Source organism: Carassius carassius, chromosome 40 (assembly GCF_963082965.1).
Source record: "Carassius carassius chromosome 40, fCarCar2.1, whole genome shotgun sequence".
In the NCBI taxonomy this organism is placed as follows: domain Eukaryota; kingdom Metazoa; phylum Chordata; class Actinopteri; order Cypriniformes; family Cyprinidae; genus Carassius; species Carassius carassius.
The window spans coordinates 14389363-14405282 of record NC_081794.1 but is presented as its reverse complement, the minus strand read 5'-3'; the positions used below and the strand labels follow the sequence as shown (position 1 = coordinate 14405282).

The following is a 15920-nucleotide window of genomic DNA, read 5'->3' as shown; positions in this document are numbered from 1 at the left end:
CTGATGCTCATGATGCAGTGTTATCAACTGTGTGGATTACATTTGCATCTCTATTATTAAAGATAACTGTGAATTCAAAGCTTTACAGAGCTCAGGTTGTACAACTGAAATGAAGACAAAGATTCCCAATGTAATGCAATGCCAAATTCAAATGTGACAGTGTCTTATAAGACTGCTTCATCACTTACTTCTATAGTAAAACTATATTTGTTATTGAATTACTGTCACATGACTTGAATTTTTATAATGGAAAGGAATTATATTTGCTCTATGTTCAGTGGGATGAGAATATGTGGTCTTGAGAGGTTTTCTGTTTCTGCACAACAGACAACTAATAAAAATCTTTAAATCAGATTTTAAAATAAAATATTTTAGACTGTTGTCTGAAAATTGTTTTCTGATTAAACTCACATTTTAAACAAAAAGAGAGAAATAAAATGTTATTTAATGTTATTTTAGCTTTCTCACCAAAGCTCTTTTCATGAATGTGCATATAGCATGTCTCCACTTGTAGGGAGCAAAAGATCATATTGGCTGGATCATGATTTTTCACCTTCCAATATTCGTAAGCACTTATACAACCAGTGTTTATACTCTTGGAAGGCTTGTGTGGGTTTTGGATTTTGTTCACTGTTGGCAGCTCCATCTTCAATCCAGTGCAGCAAGGCCTGTTGAGTAACATACTATACTTATTTAAGTTAGTGATGTTCAAATGTTCAATTACATCGGTTCACCAGAGAGTGTTTCAAATACTTATATCCACTGCTGCAAACTACAGTCATTTCTGGAAGGGTGTGGTCTTACCTTGTATCTGTCAGCTATTTTGAATCCAATGGCAGACTGTAGTTTACGCAAACAGATGGGGCAAAGGTCAAGAGGTCGACGGTCAGACTCCTCTAAGTGATTGGAGCCTTGCATGACACAGTTTAGCCACTGGCAATGCTTCACACCGAATATATGTCCAATCTCATGTGTCAGGGTCTACCACAGATGTGTAAATAACAGTTGTGATTAAAAGAGTTCAAATAAAATGTTTAGCACATTTATAAAATGTTTTCTATGAAAGCTTATTTCTTTCACATAATGAAAAAATAAAAAGATAATGGTGAAATTTTATCTCACAACACTTGATTTTTTATTTTTCCACATGATTCTGCGTTTGCATCTTAAAATTTTGAATTGTTTGTTCCCGCAGTAGTTTATATCTCACAATTATAAGTTACGAACTTGTATTTGTGAGTTTACATCTCGCAATTCTGACTTTTTTCTCACCACTGCGAGTTAACATCTTGCAGTACTGCCTTAATCGCAATTTTGAGTTTACAACTCAATTTTTCGAGACGAAAGTTAGAAATCTGAGATATTACTCAGAATTGCAAAAAAAGTCAGAATTGTGAGATTAAAAAGTGGCAATTACCAAGCATCCATAGTTTTGTTTTCGAAACACAGGGCATATTACAAATCTTGAAAAACATTAATGCATTTTTTTATGTGAGGGTTTGGGCAGTTTAACTTCACCTTGCAGGAACGGAGGAGAAGAGTGCTGGTGATTGGAGGAGTGTAGTAATTTTCAAACACCGAGTAGTCTCCTAGCTTTAGTTTTATATTCTTCTTCAGCCGTCCTGCATAGCTTCTCTGGTAAAAATTATCATCATATCGGGCAAAACTGAATACTCCCATTCCTATAGAAACAAAAAAATGTGTGCTAAAAATAACAAAAGGTTTATTAAAGGGATAGTTCACCCCAAAATGAAAATTCTGTCATTAATTACTCACCCTCATGTTGTTCCAAACTTGTAAGTATTTTTGATGAAATCCGAGAGCTCTCTGACCCTCTGTTGACAGCAAGGGTCCAACCACAATCAATGCACATAAATGTAGTAAGGACATCATTAAAATGGTCCCTGTGACATCAGTGTTTCAACTGTAATTCTACAAAGCTATGAGAATACTTTTTGTGTGCAAAGGAAACAAAAATAGCAACTTTATTCCACAAATCTTCTCCTCTGCATCAACCTGGTGCCATTTTGGAGAGCATCACGATGTATGCGCGTGCTTTTCTCTGAATGTAAACAAGGTACAGTTCATGCGTGTTCTACATCAGCAGCACCATGCACATACATCGTTTACATGCATGGAAAAGCAGGTGCATACATCTTTATACTCTCCAAAATGGCACTAGGTGGTGGTTTCTGGCTATGGAGGGTCAGAAAGCTCTCGGATTTCATCACAAATATCTTAATATGTGCTCCGAAGATGAATGAAGTTATTACAGATTTGGAACGACATGAGAGTGTTTTTGGGTGAACTATCCCATTAAATAAAAAAAGACACTGTGCTACAATAACAACTTTGCTTTCAAGTTACAATAAAATTTGCAGCATTAACAAGATCATGGCTACTTAATTTAAGAATTACCGTCAGTGAGAGAAGCCTGGCCAAAAACAAAATTCCATGACTCTCTGGGGTACAAGTCGATCATGGTGATCCCCACAATGCAAAAGGCATCTCTGGGCTTCTTCTTTTTCAAGAAGTTCAACAGCTCTCCTGTAAACATATAAAGAAAGCATTAAGTTTACATACAAGTCGACGTGAATTGCTGTTTGCAATTAATCTTATTTCCATAATATACTCTACAGTTTGTAAAACAGATTTTATTTATTGACTGGATAAATTTGGTGTTACATACCAAAATATAGCTTAGACTTAATTTAGTCTTGCTAAAACATTGCCTAAATAACTATTACTAATTACTAAAAGTAACATCAGCAGAAAAGTTTTCAGAGGAACAGCAAGTTATTTTGATTAAAATGTAAGATTATCAATGTATTTAAATAACAAATATACATTTGTTCAAAGGTTTGGGATTGGTTATATTTTTTTATGTTTTTGAAGTCTCGTATGCTCACCAAGGCAGCATTTATTTGATAAAATAAATGTAATATAGTTCAATATTGTTGCGATTCAAAATTACTGTTTTCTATTTTAATACATTTGAAAATGTAATTTATTCCTTTGATGGCAAAGCTTGATTTTCATTAGGCATTACTCCAGTCTTCAGTGTCACACAAGCCTTCAGAAATCCTTTTTTATATGCTGATTTTGTGCTGAAGACAACTTTGAAAAATTGATTATTTGTTGAATTATAATGTTTTGCAACAAATGTCTTTACCGTCACTTTTGATTAATTTACTACTAATTAAAACATTTTAAAAACATAAACAATACACCAATTTTTAGGTGTAGTGTGTATAAAAATATGTATATATTTGTTTGTTCAAAATAAGACCAAGAAATACATGAAGTAAATTAATTCAGTGTGAATTCTGATTTTATGCTGACAAACATTTCATAAATGAGCTTCCTAGTCCCAGACTCAGCCAGTGCCAGTGGTTCTGGTTGTGTTCAGTAGCAACAGTACTAACCAGCATGAAGCTGAAGGTTGTGTGTGTTGTCGTTGATGCGAAATGAACACGCTGTTGAAGCAACTGTTACCGGTGGTAAAAGCTTGACCACTAGTCCATAATAAAATGCCTGGCAGTAATCCTTCAGCCATTCAACATACTGCACTGCCACATCCGCTCCTTCCCCAAAAGAGCCTGTGCAAAGGGATACAATTACAAATGTAAACATACTACGAATAATAAAAGACACATTTAAGCTGTTTTACATACTAAGTGCTCGAACCAATAGTTTGAATGTAGATGGTATTATGCCCACTGCTTGGAGAACGGCGGTAAGGGTTGATGTAAAACCTCTGAAAGTCTTGAGGATCCTCTGGATGCGCAGGAATCCAGTCTGAGTTTGAGTGAATGGTGATGGGGTTGAAAAGTGAATTGCCAGGCAGGAGTCCTTCTTCTAAAAGTGTCTTCTCTGGTCTGCTGAATTGTTGGTAGGTTTCTATTAGATCTTTCCGTGTGGACAGGAGAGCAGTGTGCAGTCTCTCAACAGGATGCTCAATAACCTGCATCTGTCCATACAAATACACACACATGTACAAAGTAAAAAATTAATCAAGAAAGTAGCCAATAAACACAAAAGAAGAAACTAAAATGAGTGTTCTGGGTAAACTGGTGTTTAACTGTACTATCATGTTCACTGTGGCACTGTTTTTACTACAGGTGTTAGGGGAAGTGTATTCTATCTATCTGTATCACGTAATCGATATAACGTTACCCTATACACGCGATAAAGTCACGTTATTAATTAACAAAAGCCATTTTTATATTTAGCACTACGACTTATTAAACTGAATGACAACACAGTTCGAGCTGACTTGATATTAGCATAACATGGATTAGCGCTCAAAGATTAAGTTACCCTAAATGAAAGAGGAAGCCATGTCAACACATACTAATAAAGCAATGCTACCTTTAAATGTGTTCTAGGATAAAGGTCGAAGACTGGACTCAGTTGATGCGTTTCAGATAAAACGCTGAAAATAGTAAACAGAAACCATAACCAACGTCAAACCTGGGCTGCCTGTCGCATTTCAATATTCACTTCGCCTGCCATTGTGGTTTTCAAACGGAAAGTCCCACTCAATGTAATTTTTTTAACCATTGGTAATTGGTTTTATTTATTTTAACTATAAACACATAAACACTATTAGACCTGGATGAATAATTAACCCCGTTTATAATTCGTAATATTTCATAAATGTATTACAGGCTATACCTAAGAAGTCCAGATTACATTCTGTATGTATTCTAAAGTGCTAGACTTTTCATTTATGGGATGCTGGGTCAATATAGCCTTATTGCACCTAATATATTTTTCTTTCCTGAAATGAGAGGACAACAGTAAAATGAATACGCAACCATTCTGATAAAACAATCAGATTTAATATACAGAATTACACAAATGTGATTAAAAAAACAATCAGAGCACACTATACAAAAAGCAAGTGATTGTGGCCATGACTAAGATAGCACTGCATGAACTCATTTTTTGTACAGATTCTATACCTAAACAACTAAATTCAGGAATCAGTCCATATACATTTTCTATTAACAGTCAGATTACAGTGCTTGTTTTCATTAAGATTACATTAAGACTTAGTCACTCCATCAACACATTTTAATTGATCTCGCATTAAACCAGCTTTGAATGATCTAGACATTTAAGGCAAAGGTGACTTTGCTTGGCCCATTTAAAAAAATGTCTTAAGCAACCAATACACAGAAATATATCTGGACTGCTTTAACAGTCATTTTATAAAACCCTGAGCTAAAGCTGTCCACTTTAACCTACACAGGAACAAAGACATAAGGCTACTTTCTGTTTTTAAAGTGAATTAAAAAAAAAAAAAAAAACCTATTTAATTTCTGGCCTTATAGAATACATACAATAAATGTATGGTATTATGTTAGTGTGTAAAATATAAAGCTTGGGGGTGGGGTGAAATGTCAGAGAAAAAGAAATTGTACAGATGTTCTGTACAGGCTTAAACGGCAGACACTTTACCTTTACATATGAATAAATGTAATATGACAATAAGTACTTCATAAAAAAGTACCTTAATTGTACTAATTTAATGTCACGATGCGAGTGCAAGTAAAAATTATTTTGAGTGTGGGAAGACAAAGGCAGTGAAACCATGTTCTACTTTCAAAAAACAGAGAGTGGGGCCTTATATAACAAGCCCACAAACTGCTGACTAGAGCAGAAGAGCTCTCTGTATTAAATATTTAAAGCCCTGAGTTCTCACACTTTCTTTTTGAAAAGCTTAACAAAATCCAGGTGTTAAGACAATGGGTTACAGGAGTGTTAACAGTTCTATTATATGAAAATATGCATTCATAAACATACAGTAAACGATCAGAACTACATTTTGGCGAATAACTGAGGACCATTTCTTGGCATATTTGATATGGCTACAAGCAGCTTAAAAAGGTTGCTCTGATATCAAATTCTTTGCATACATTATATATATATATATATATATATATATTATATATATATATATATATATATATATATATATATATATATATATATATATATATATATATATATATATATATATATATATATAAATATATGACTGTAATAATATGAAAACATTTTTTTTAAAGTTGCATAATTATACTATCTATTTTTCCTTCAACCACAATAAGTATTGAACCACTTGTACTTTGTATTAAATAAAATAAAAACCTAATTAAAATGGAATGTTCTTGAAGGCCAATCGCTGCCTTTCATTGTAACATAAGCTGTTTAAGGTTGTCGTGCAAGATGGTGTCTTTGACATCACGGAAGACGAGACGAATGTTCTCTGTGTTAATGGCGGTGGTGAAGTGATGGTAAAGGGGCTTCTGCTGCTGATCACGACGCTTGTTACGGAAGCACTCGGCCAGGAACTTCTGAACATCCTGCAGATTGTGGGGATCACCTATGAACTCGGGAAAGTAGTCCTTGATGTTCACATTCTGAACTTTTTCTTCCAGCAAGTCTGTCTTATTGAGGAAGAGAATAATGGAGACGTTGGCGAAGACGCGGTTGTTGACGATAGTCTCAAAGATGTTGAGTGATTCTGTGAGCCTGTTGGTCTGACGGTCTTCCATGAGCACCTGATCGTATTCACTGGATGAGACTAGGAAAAGGATGGAGGTCACAGAGTCGAAGCACTCAAACCATCGCTTGCGCTCTGACCGCTGTCCCCCCACATCCACCATCTTGAAAGGAACATTCTTGATTTCAAAGTCATATTCATGGATCCCCTTGGTGGGCTTTCGTGCCAGCAGTATATCCTTTTGGCTGGGCAAGTAGTCCTGCAGATTAAATGAAAAACAATTATCAGACTGCCATAATACTACCATAAGACGACCCTATACATTTATAAAAATTTAGTACTTGTATTACCCGGACACAATAAATCCATAGAAATAAGTTAATTCTGTCTCTATCACGGTAACGCTCATGTCACATTGCAGTGCTGCGCTGTCACAAACGTTTATTATTTCCATTAAACCTCACCAGTTTAAACATCCAAGCTATTCTAAACCATTCAAAGCCCAATAAGCCACAAATGAGAACTCAATGAGGTACTTGAATGCAGACTCAGCTACCATTTCTGTGCCCATTCAACCAAAGTGCACGAACAGAAAACATCATGCAAGTAAATAAATTGAGTTCTCTTTTGCAGCTTATTGTGATTAAATATTCAAATACACAGAATGTGATGTCAAAACATCGGTCTCGGTTGGCATACATGCAAACATTTGCCTGTATTTAAGGGAACATAAACAGTTGGTGGGGGGGGGGTATTATTGCATGTGTCGATATGTTGGATCTATGCATAAAGTCTTAGAGTGACAGCAGCCTAATCTTCCTGCTGCAGTCTGTGTCATTAAGGTTAATCAATCAATGAATGAAAAAATAAACATTAGACTTGACTGAATAACTTTACCTTTAACAAGGATCTATATACATTTAAATTGTACAGTGAAGATTATGCAGGGGTTTTTTTTCAATTTATCCTTTATTCAATTTCTGCAGTATTTCTTATTTCTGATAGACTTATTTGAAAAACTTTCATTTAATTTATTTGTCCTATTGTTCATAATTAGCTTCTTTGTTCTTATTTTGTTACTGTTTGCTTGCCATCAGTAAGCTTGAGAAATTTTTAATCATGTTAAAGGGTTTGTTCACACAAAAATTAGAATTTGCCTGTGTTTTACTCACCCTCAAGACATCCTAGGTGTATATGACTTTCTTCTTTCTGAAAAATCAATTCGGAGTTATATATAAATATTTTCCTGGATCCCTCAATACATTATCATTGCAGTGGTCAGGTGCTTTTGTTCAACAGTCCACAAGACGTCAAATAAAGTGAGTGCATCTGTAATAAAACGTTCACACGGCTCTGGGGGGTGAATAAAGGCCTCCTGCAGCCAATCGATGCATTTTTTGTAAGACAAATATCCATATTACAAACATAATAAACACTTTTCTCTCACTTCTGTTATCTGTCATACACGGAAGCCGTTCCGGCGGATGATGAAAGATGTCGGCGTTGTGTGATTAGTGACAAACGCGAAGAGAAAACAAAACGCCTGTCATGAATTAGAAGCACAAAACGAGGATTTGTAAAGAAAAATGTTGGATGATTTTGATAAGAGACTGGTTTTCCTTTGCTAAAGTAATGAAACTTTACTTCTTTTGCTCCTGTAAACAAACTCGCAAGACTAGCATATGTCACAGGTGCGCGCCACACATATGTCCTACATCATCCGCCCAGAACGACTTGCAAGTATAACAGTTAGTTAGTATTCAATGTCTTGTGGACTGTTGAACAAAACCACCCACCAACTGCAATGATAACACATGGAATAGCCAGGACAATTTTTAATATAACTCTGATTGGATTTGTCTGAAAGAAGAAAGTCATATACACCTAGGATGCCTCGAGGGTGAGTAAATAACAGGCTAATTTTCATTTTTGGGTGAACTAACCCTTTAAGCTATTATTGGTAATTGCTGTGATATCCAAATTTGTATTGAGAATTATCAATTTAATCAATAACAATTCAAATTTTGATATCATAACCTTTTTCCAAACAAAAATAACTATTGTGATTTATAGTTTTTGTGAAATGGGATTACTCATTGTGATAAGATTTTGGTCATGTCGCCCACCCCTAACATGTATTAATGGTACAATGCAATAAAAAAGTACCAGTAACCAATATATCGGCCAAATGTCAGTACACACAAAAATTTACCAATAGTCTTCCTAATGGATAACAAAAAAATCAGCTTGAATTTTAGGTTTAATTTCATTTCTGCAATTCTGTGTACATCTCGTGTGTTCCTTAAACTGTATCATGTACATACAGGTATACTATCAACTACTTTGTGCTCTAGTTACCTGAAGACATTAACATTTATAAAATGCTATTTTTTTTTACCAATTGTCCAAGTTTATCCACATTGTCCAGGAAATACTTCACAGATTCACCCTAAGAAGATAAAGATACACAAAATCATTATTAGGTCTCCAGCGTGTGAGCTTTGGTGCAACAATTTGTCTTGTGCTGTGCCCCAATTTCCCTATTTTATCCATTTCCTGTTACTCTAAACATCCCTGTTCAACAATCAAATAAATAAAATAAAAATACTTGTGAGTGATTCGTTTTTTCGCTCTTTTTTTTTTTTTACACTTTTTTTTTTACAAACAATACAGCATAACACAATATTTTCCACCAGATATTCTGGTCCAAAGCAGACCCTACTATGATATACAAGGTTACTCTGGCCTTATTCAGAAGCAATTTTACCTAACACAAAATCAGGAAAATGAGGCTCTGCAGCATGGCTGCTTACTGGCTTGCTTTGTGGTGTATGCAAATCAGCAGTAAGTAGAGAAAGTGACTTGGTCACCAAAAATGAATGTTTATCGCTAAATAAATACGGATAAAAATGTCTTAAAATCACAACTTGTGTGACAATGCAGATTTTACTTGGAAAATTTGAGCTAAATCTTAATCTCAGTCACAAGGGTTCTACCCCCTGAACATGCATGCTCTTATCTTCATAACTGAAATGCAAACTACATTCATCCACAAACAGAATGCCCTCATTGTCAGGAGTCACTTCATTTGTGTTCAACTCATACCTTTGCATTACTCTCAGGTTTCAACCATTGCCCACGCTACACACACAACAAACATGATTTCTTGTGCATAATAATTTCAATCATATCAAAAAATGGCTGCTTAATTACATTCCAAATATATTAAATATATAAGCAAACATTTCACCATGATTAACACTTTAGTGCAAAAGCTTAATAGGAATAATTATGCAAGTCCACTGTGCTTATCTGCTATGATTTATAATACAAAGCTGTTTAACAACAGGTCAACATTCCTTCAAGTTCACAATCCCCACAATTACATAAATCCTTTAAAGAAAATGTAGTGGATTCTATATCCAAAACTTTAGAACCAAGAACAGCTGAAATTATGTAAAATGATGCAAATTAATTAATAAATATAAAATGAGTAATCATTTTATATTTACCAGCTGAAACTCTCTCCGTCTGTCATAAGCATTCTGAATACCACTGTCTTGCCACAGGGCACAGATGCAGGGCAGGTAGTTGAGAAAGACTTTGGTCTCCACCATCCCTTTGGTCATCATGGATGAGCGGGTGTCAAAGCCCATCACGGTCTCCCCGTGAACCTGATTCTCAGGATCTCCCCAAGGAATGTGCAGCTTCTCACGGGCATCGACCAGCACTCGGATACCTAAACAGAAATATTAGAAATGACAGATATTAGCATATTGCATTAATCAGGTTACTATAAAAATATACGAGGCTGCTGACATGATGTACTTTAAAAAGAAAATTAAATGGCATTGTTTTAATATGCAACCTCAGACCATGAGTAATTTTTGCGTCAACTTCATCAAACTTATAAAAATGAAAATCCTTATATATATATATATATATATATATCCCCTTTTTATGAGGTCAATGAGGTCAGATGGGCTACTGTGAGTTCTATAACTAAGAGTAATATACAGCATTCAAAAATGTATTATAAAGTGAACAAAATAAATATATTATTGTAATAATATGCATGTAGACTGCAGTACCCAAATGGCAAAGAAATTGTTTAAGAGCTAATTTTCCTGAATTTTATGTAGCTAATTGTAGTAGCTAGAAAAACAGAAATTATTTTATAGTTTTAAAAATTATTTTGTAATACGTTTTGACCATATTAAAATTAATCAAAAACTCATACTCATAAAATAAGGATTTTATCAAAGTGGAAGCAGGAGATCAAACCTAAACATGACTAAAAAGCTTACGTTTCCTTCCTAACATCTGTAGAATTTTTTATCCGTTTTGTCAGGTATGTCTCAAGAATCAGTTGAAATGCATATATCAGAATAATGTTATAAATCAATCACATATCCAAGATGACTAACACAGAATAAAGAAGGCGCTGTACTTTCTGTACTTTCTCTCGAGGCGCCAATTTACTGAAAGTTTTAAGTGAGATTTGAACATAGGCAACATATGTAAATGTTTTCGCAATCGTTATGTCCGTGTATAGTCCAAATACTTTATCTGATATATGTAGAACTGGACTTCAACAAACCCAACATTTAAAGCTGCCGTCCTTCGCGTCGTCTAAAGGCTGGGTGAGCAATCGAAAGTTACGAGAGAGAAATCAATAAAACACTTCCACCTGCAGCTACAATAAAGCTGGGCTTTTTTCGAAGTGTAGCTTTTTTTTATATAATGAACTTGTCTCTTTCGATTTCAAACTACGGGCTTGGTACCTTTGAGTACATTGCTGTAGATTGTAGCCCGGAACTCTTCTTTGGCCCGCTGGTCGAAGTCCTGCCCATGAATTATGCGCATTTGTTTGAGGAAAGTTGACTTGCCACTTTCGCCTGCTCCTAACAGCAAGATCTTCACCAGTTTCTTCACATACGTCTTCTCTCGAGACAGGCTTTTGTCGATCTCCTTAGACTTTCTAATTTGGTCAATTTCGCCGCTTGAGAGAAGACAATTGGGAATACAAACTATAGCAGTCCGGGAGGACAGGAAATCCGCCATCTTTGTAGTAACGACTTCATGGATACATCAGTCGCACTGCCACGCGAGGCGCGTTCACGTGTTCTTTACAAATAGGCGGATACCACGGGTGTGGTTTAAAAATGGACAACTATTTATTGTTTAATCAGTTCTTTTTTTTTTATTAGTTTCTTAGATTAGATTAAAAAAATGAAGAAAAAAAAATATTTCACATTTAAAATGTTGTAGGAGGCCTCTAATGCAGAAATGATTTTTTTTTTTTTTTTTTTTACATTTTATTAAGATACTAGGGAAATGTTGTAATATTGCAACGTTGGGCTCTTGGGTAGCAGAAATTCAGTGTTTCTACTCACTATCTGAACAAATGTTGTGGACATCTAAAAGTTCATTTGCAGGCTCTAATGCTTCTGTAACTTTTGTAAATCAGTGTCCTATATGAATATATACAATAATAAACACACAATAATGATACAGTAACTCATTTTTTAAATAAAAGATTATTTATTATAAAAAAAAAAAAAAATATATATATATATATATATATATATATATATATATATATGTGTGTGCTCAAATTATATTTAGCAACAGAACCTGAAGAACTAAATAAAAACTTTCATTACCTGACTTTAGAACTTTCATCACTTGTATCAGAGTCCATCTCAAAGTCACTGTTCCCATTTTGATATACACATATGATGAGATGGTCTTTTCTGGCTAATGGCATTCTGATATAGAAGAAAAAAACATTGATTATTTTCTATGATAAATAATCTCAATGCAAATCAATTCCAATCAAAAGTTCAAATTTTAAAGAATTCATGCATTCTACAGAATTCACACATTTTAAAGAAATTCACACTATTTATTCTTCAACTTATTTAATAATCATGAAATATTGATTGAAACTCAAAACGTTAACAAAGAATACATTTAAAACTTATGAATGATCAAAAACAAGAGTAACATTTTAAACAAAGCAGATTTTCTTTTTCGGCACAGTAAAAACTTTTTATATACGACAATCACAATAAGAAAATATAGCTGCAAGCAGCGATTACTGGGGTTCAAGCACATTAAGGCCTTTGAGGTGGTCTTGGCCAACCTGGATGTATGGCTGACAGTTAAATACATCCAAAATGGAGAATAGGCTCACAGAGTCACAACACATAGAATCAGAATCAGAATGAACTTTATTGCCAGGTATGTTTACACTTACGAGGAATTTGTTTTGCAACAGAATGATAGCGACAGAACAAAAAACACATAATAAAAGAATAAAAAATACAAAAAATACAAATAAGTAGGTAAGGAGTGACAATAGTGACACAACTTATTGCAAGTCTTCTCTTTTTAAGAGTCTAGATGTCATTATCAGATATAACTGTAATCATAATCTGGCATGATTGTAAAAACTGGTGTGTATGTATGAACAAAATGTTAAACTTAGACTAACAGTGATTTTATAATATTTATGCATGAATCCATCAAACCTATGAACATTATAGTTAGTTGAATGAGCCCATTAGTAGTCTTTCACTTCCATCTAGTGGTTACAAATGCAATTTCATGCAACGTCTCACACAACACTGAGTTTAACGTTTATAAATACGGTGCCCGTAAAGTGACTTGGTCGGTTTACTTAGTTTTGTTGTAGCCACGAAATAATAACTCGTGGGAACTTGATAATATGTCGTTGCCACGAGATATTAATTTGTGGGAACGTCATATTATGTTGTGGCCACGAGATGATTTTGTCGAGGTAACGACATCCTTATGTCGTGGCCTCGAGATGCTATGTTGAAGGAACAACATCCATTTCTCTTGCCACAACTTCTTATGTTGAGGGAAGGACATGTTTTTCTCGTGGCCATGAGTTTAATGCGTAAACAAACCTGCGTTACCATTGCAACCCAGGATTATCAGAGATGGAATCATTATTTTGAATTAAGTAATTATTATATTAACCATATGCTTTGGCTACCGGGCTGTATTACATGCGATCGTCAGTATTCAAATGAAGTTTATCATAAATAAATATTACATAAAGTGCATAATAAAATATAAAAACTTTTTTTATCCATCCTACAGTCTTGTAAGTCAATTAACTGATAGTCTTTCCCACATAATATGTGTACATTATTATTATTAGCCTATTATTATTGGTTATATTTTTTCATTTCGTTTATATTCATTTTTTTTGCTTCAATTTCGATCTATTTACTTAACATTCTGAATACTTTTGTAAATAATAGCGTACTGTAAATGCTCGACATTAACATAAAATGTCATAAATGCATAAAATGTAAATGCATAAATTTTATATGTATAAATAATATAATAATTACTTAATTCAAAATAAAATAGTAATGATTCCATCTCTGATAATCCTGGGTTGCTATGGTCACGCAGGTTTGTTTACGCATTAAACTCCTGGCCACGAGAAAAACATGTCGTTTCCTTCAACATAGCATCTCGAGGCCATGACATAAGGATGTCGTTACCCAGTGGCGGAGCCAGAGGGCTAGTTGGGGTGGCAATTGCCACCCCAGACGAAGTCCTTGCCACCCCTGTTGCCACCCCGCTGAAAACATTACACTGTTCATTTTTACGAACATTTCTCAAATCTCCCAGCGGACGTGAATGCATCCTTACGCAGCACGCACAAGCGTGCAGCTGCTGCTACACTTTTCATTGGTTAAGCTGACACGCAGCTTTTTGCGCTCGACTTTCTTCACTTTGTGCCGTGCGTGAACTTCTAAATGCGCACCTGTGCAGCGCAGCACACACTGTGACCCCATTTTGCTTTGAGCACATGCGCGCTTTGTGCGCTATGCTTTGAAGCGTTTCATATTATCATGGTTTTGCGCACTGAAAGATTATTAAAAGCCTATATTTTTTATACCTAGCCTACACAATACATTTAAAATAAGCATAATTTAAGCATAATTTATATTATTTATGTGTAGTGTAGGCTATATAAATATACTATATACTAATAGTAATTTGTTTTTATTAACATGTTTAGATTTTATAAAGTTACTGTGCAGATTTTTTCAAGAATCCTTTTTTGCTGCTCATTTATACACTCACTCACTAAGTTTAATAAAAATACATAATACATTTATGTAATATTTAAAGGTGTTAACTGTAATCTTACAATGCAAAATGATAACTTACAAAGGATTAAATTCATCACAATTATGTAAGTATCTGGATATTTGCCACGGGGCGAGGGCTTCAATAACCTCTCTCTTTTTTGACCATACATGTGTTTGCATCCCTGATAGTAGATGTGACTGTAGAGATGTACTGAAGTAACTTTGTGTAGACATACAAATTATTAGCACTTAACATAACATGTCTAGACGTCTTTAAGCAATTTTCCTTGTGTTGTCAAATAGGCTAGACCTCAATATACTCAGATTTTGTCGTAATGTATTACTTTAGTATTTGTATTATTAGTAACGGTGTACTCATGCTAAATAATAACAAGCAAATTGTCCTATTTTTGCTGTATACTTAATACATATATAATTGTGTACATTTTGGAAAATAAACAACTTTAATTTAATCTGTATAAATTTTGTGGAAAATAATTTATTTTTAGTGTAATTGAACACTTTGTATATTGACCCCCCAAAATAATACCTTGCCACCCCTTTGCCACCCCTGTTTTAAAAGTCTAGCTCCGCCACTGTCGTTACCATAGACATGGTCGTTACCTCGACAAAATGATGTCGTGGCCACGACATGAAGTTCCCACGAGTTAATATGATGTTCCCACAAATTAATATCTCGTGGCCACGACATATTATCACGTTCCCACGAGTGAAAACTAAGTAAACCGAACAAGTCACCTTACGGGCACCGTATTATAACTATTATAAGTTTTTGTTGTTGTTGTTGTTTTTTTTCCCAATCACTCTTAAATTTTGCATGCTTGATCAGAATGAAATTATCCATCATTTTAGACAGTTTTAAGAGACATTGTCGGCTTTTTGTTATTATTATTATTTTTTAAGATTCTAGGCTTTTCGGTACACAATGTAAAGAGCATATTATAAGATGACCAGTTTATAGCTGCCTAAATGCAAATGTTTAACTTATATAAATTATTATTATTTTTTTTTTTACCTAGAGAGTCTAGAGAATAATAATAATAATAATCCCAACAATTACAAGAGGGTTTCTACACTGCGTGCTCGAACCCCTTATTATTTATGGATTATAATAATCATAAATCCAGTTCAGAGGCTTTAATCATGTAGTTTGTTGTCAGCCCCAGGTGCCTGCCATAGACTTCATGTGAGAAAAGATGATACCACGCCACCTACCGAACATGACGCGTTACTGTAATCAC

At 34.4% G+C, this 15920-nt stretch overlaps 2 protein-coding genes across 4 annotated transcripts; both read right to left on the bottom strand.

Annotated features, from left to right (window-relative positions):
• Window positions 1-9: 9 nt before the first annotated feature.
• On the bottom strand, window positions 10-4521 carry LOC132122188 (archaemetzincin-2). 2 transcript variants are annotated; one of them, XM_059532159.1, is made up of 8 exons: window positions 4372-4521; window positions 3688-3970; window positions 3426-3599; window positions 2419-2547; window positions 1519-1682; window positions 805-981; window positions 509-668; window positions 10-342 (listed from the first exon to the last, which is right to left on the bottom strand). In XM_059532159.1, the coding sequence occupies exons 2-7, from the start codon at window positions 3968-3970 to the stop codon at window positions 540-542; spliced, it is 1056 nt and encodes a 351-aa protein (XP_059388142.1). In that variant the 5' UTR covers window positions 4372-4521; the 3' UTR covers window positions 10-342; window positions 509-539. The 2 variants fall into 2 exon arrangements, with proteins under 2 accessions (XP_059388142.1, XP_059388141.1); XM_059532158.1 differs by lacking the exon at window positions 10-342 and having other exon boundaries at window positions 428-668.
• Window positions 4522-6056: 1535 nt separating this feature from the next.
• LOC132122184 (guanine nucleotide-binding protein subunit alpha-13-like) lies at window positions 6057-11622 on the bottom strand. 2 transcript variants are annotated; one of them, XM_059532148.1, is made up of 4 exons: window positions 11299-11621; window positions 10027-10253; window positions 8913-8963; window positions 6058-6773 (listed from the first exon to the last, which is right to left on the bottom strand). In XM_059532148.1, exons 1-4 carry the CDS (start codon window positions 11576-11578, stop codon window positions 6201-6203), a joined length of 1131 nt encoding a protein of 376 aa, XP_059388131.1. In that variant the 5' UTR covers window positions 11579-11621; the 3' UTR covers window positions 6058-6200. The 2 variants fall into 2 exon arrangements, with proteins under 2 accessions (XP_059388132.1, XP_059388131.1); XM_059532149.1 differs by lacking the exon at window positions 8913-8963 and having other exon boundaries at window positions 6057-6773; window positions 11299-11622.
• Window positions 11623-15920: the final 4298 nt, after the last annotated feature.

Excerpts from the sequence above, each read along its gene's own strand:
- LOC132122188 (XM_059532159.1), bottom strand. The coding sequence starts at position 3,970 with ATGCAGGTTATTGAGCATCCTGTTGAGAGACTGCACACTGCTCTCCTG. Across the intron at positions 3,600-3,687 it reads CATCTACATTCAAACTATTG|GCTCTTTTGGGGAAGGAGCG; the intron begins GTTCGAGCACTT and ends CCCTTTGCACAG. Across the intron at positions 2,548-3,425 it reads CAACCTTCAGCTTCATGCTG|GAGAGCTGTTGAACTTCTTG; the intron begins GTTAGTACTGTT and ends ATATGTTTACAG.
- LOC132122184 (XM_059532148.1), bottom strand. The coding sequence starts at position 11,578 with ATGGCGGATTTCCTGTCCTCCCGGACTGCTATAGTTTGTATTCCCAAT. Across the intron at positions 8,964-10,026 it reads GACGGAGAGAGTTTCAGCTG|GGTGAATCTGTGAAGTATTT; the intron begins GTAAATATAAAA and ends TTATCTTCTTAG. Across the intron at positions 6,774-8,912 it reads TGGATAAACTTGGACAATTG|GACTACTTGCCCAGCCAAAA; the intron begins GTAAAAAAAAAT and ends TTTAATCTGCAG.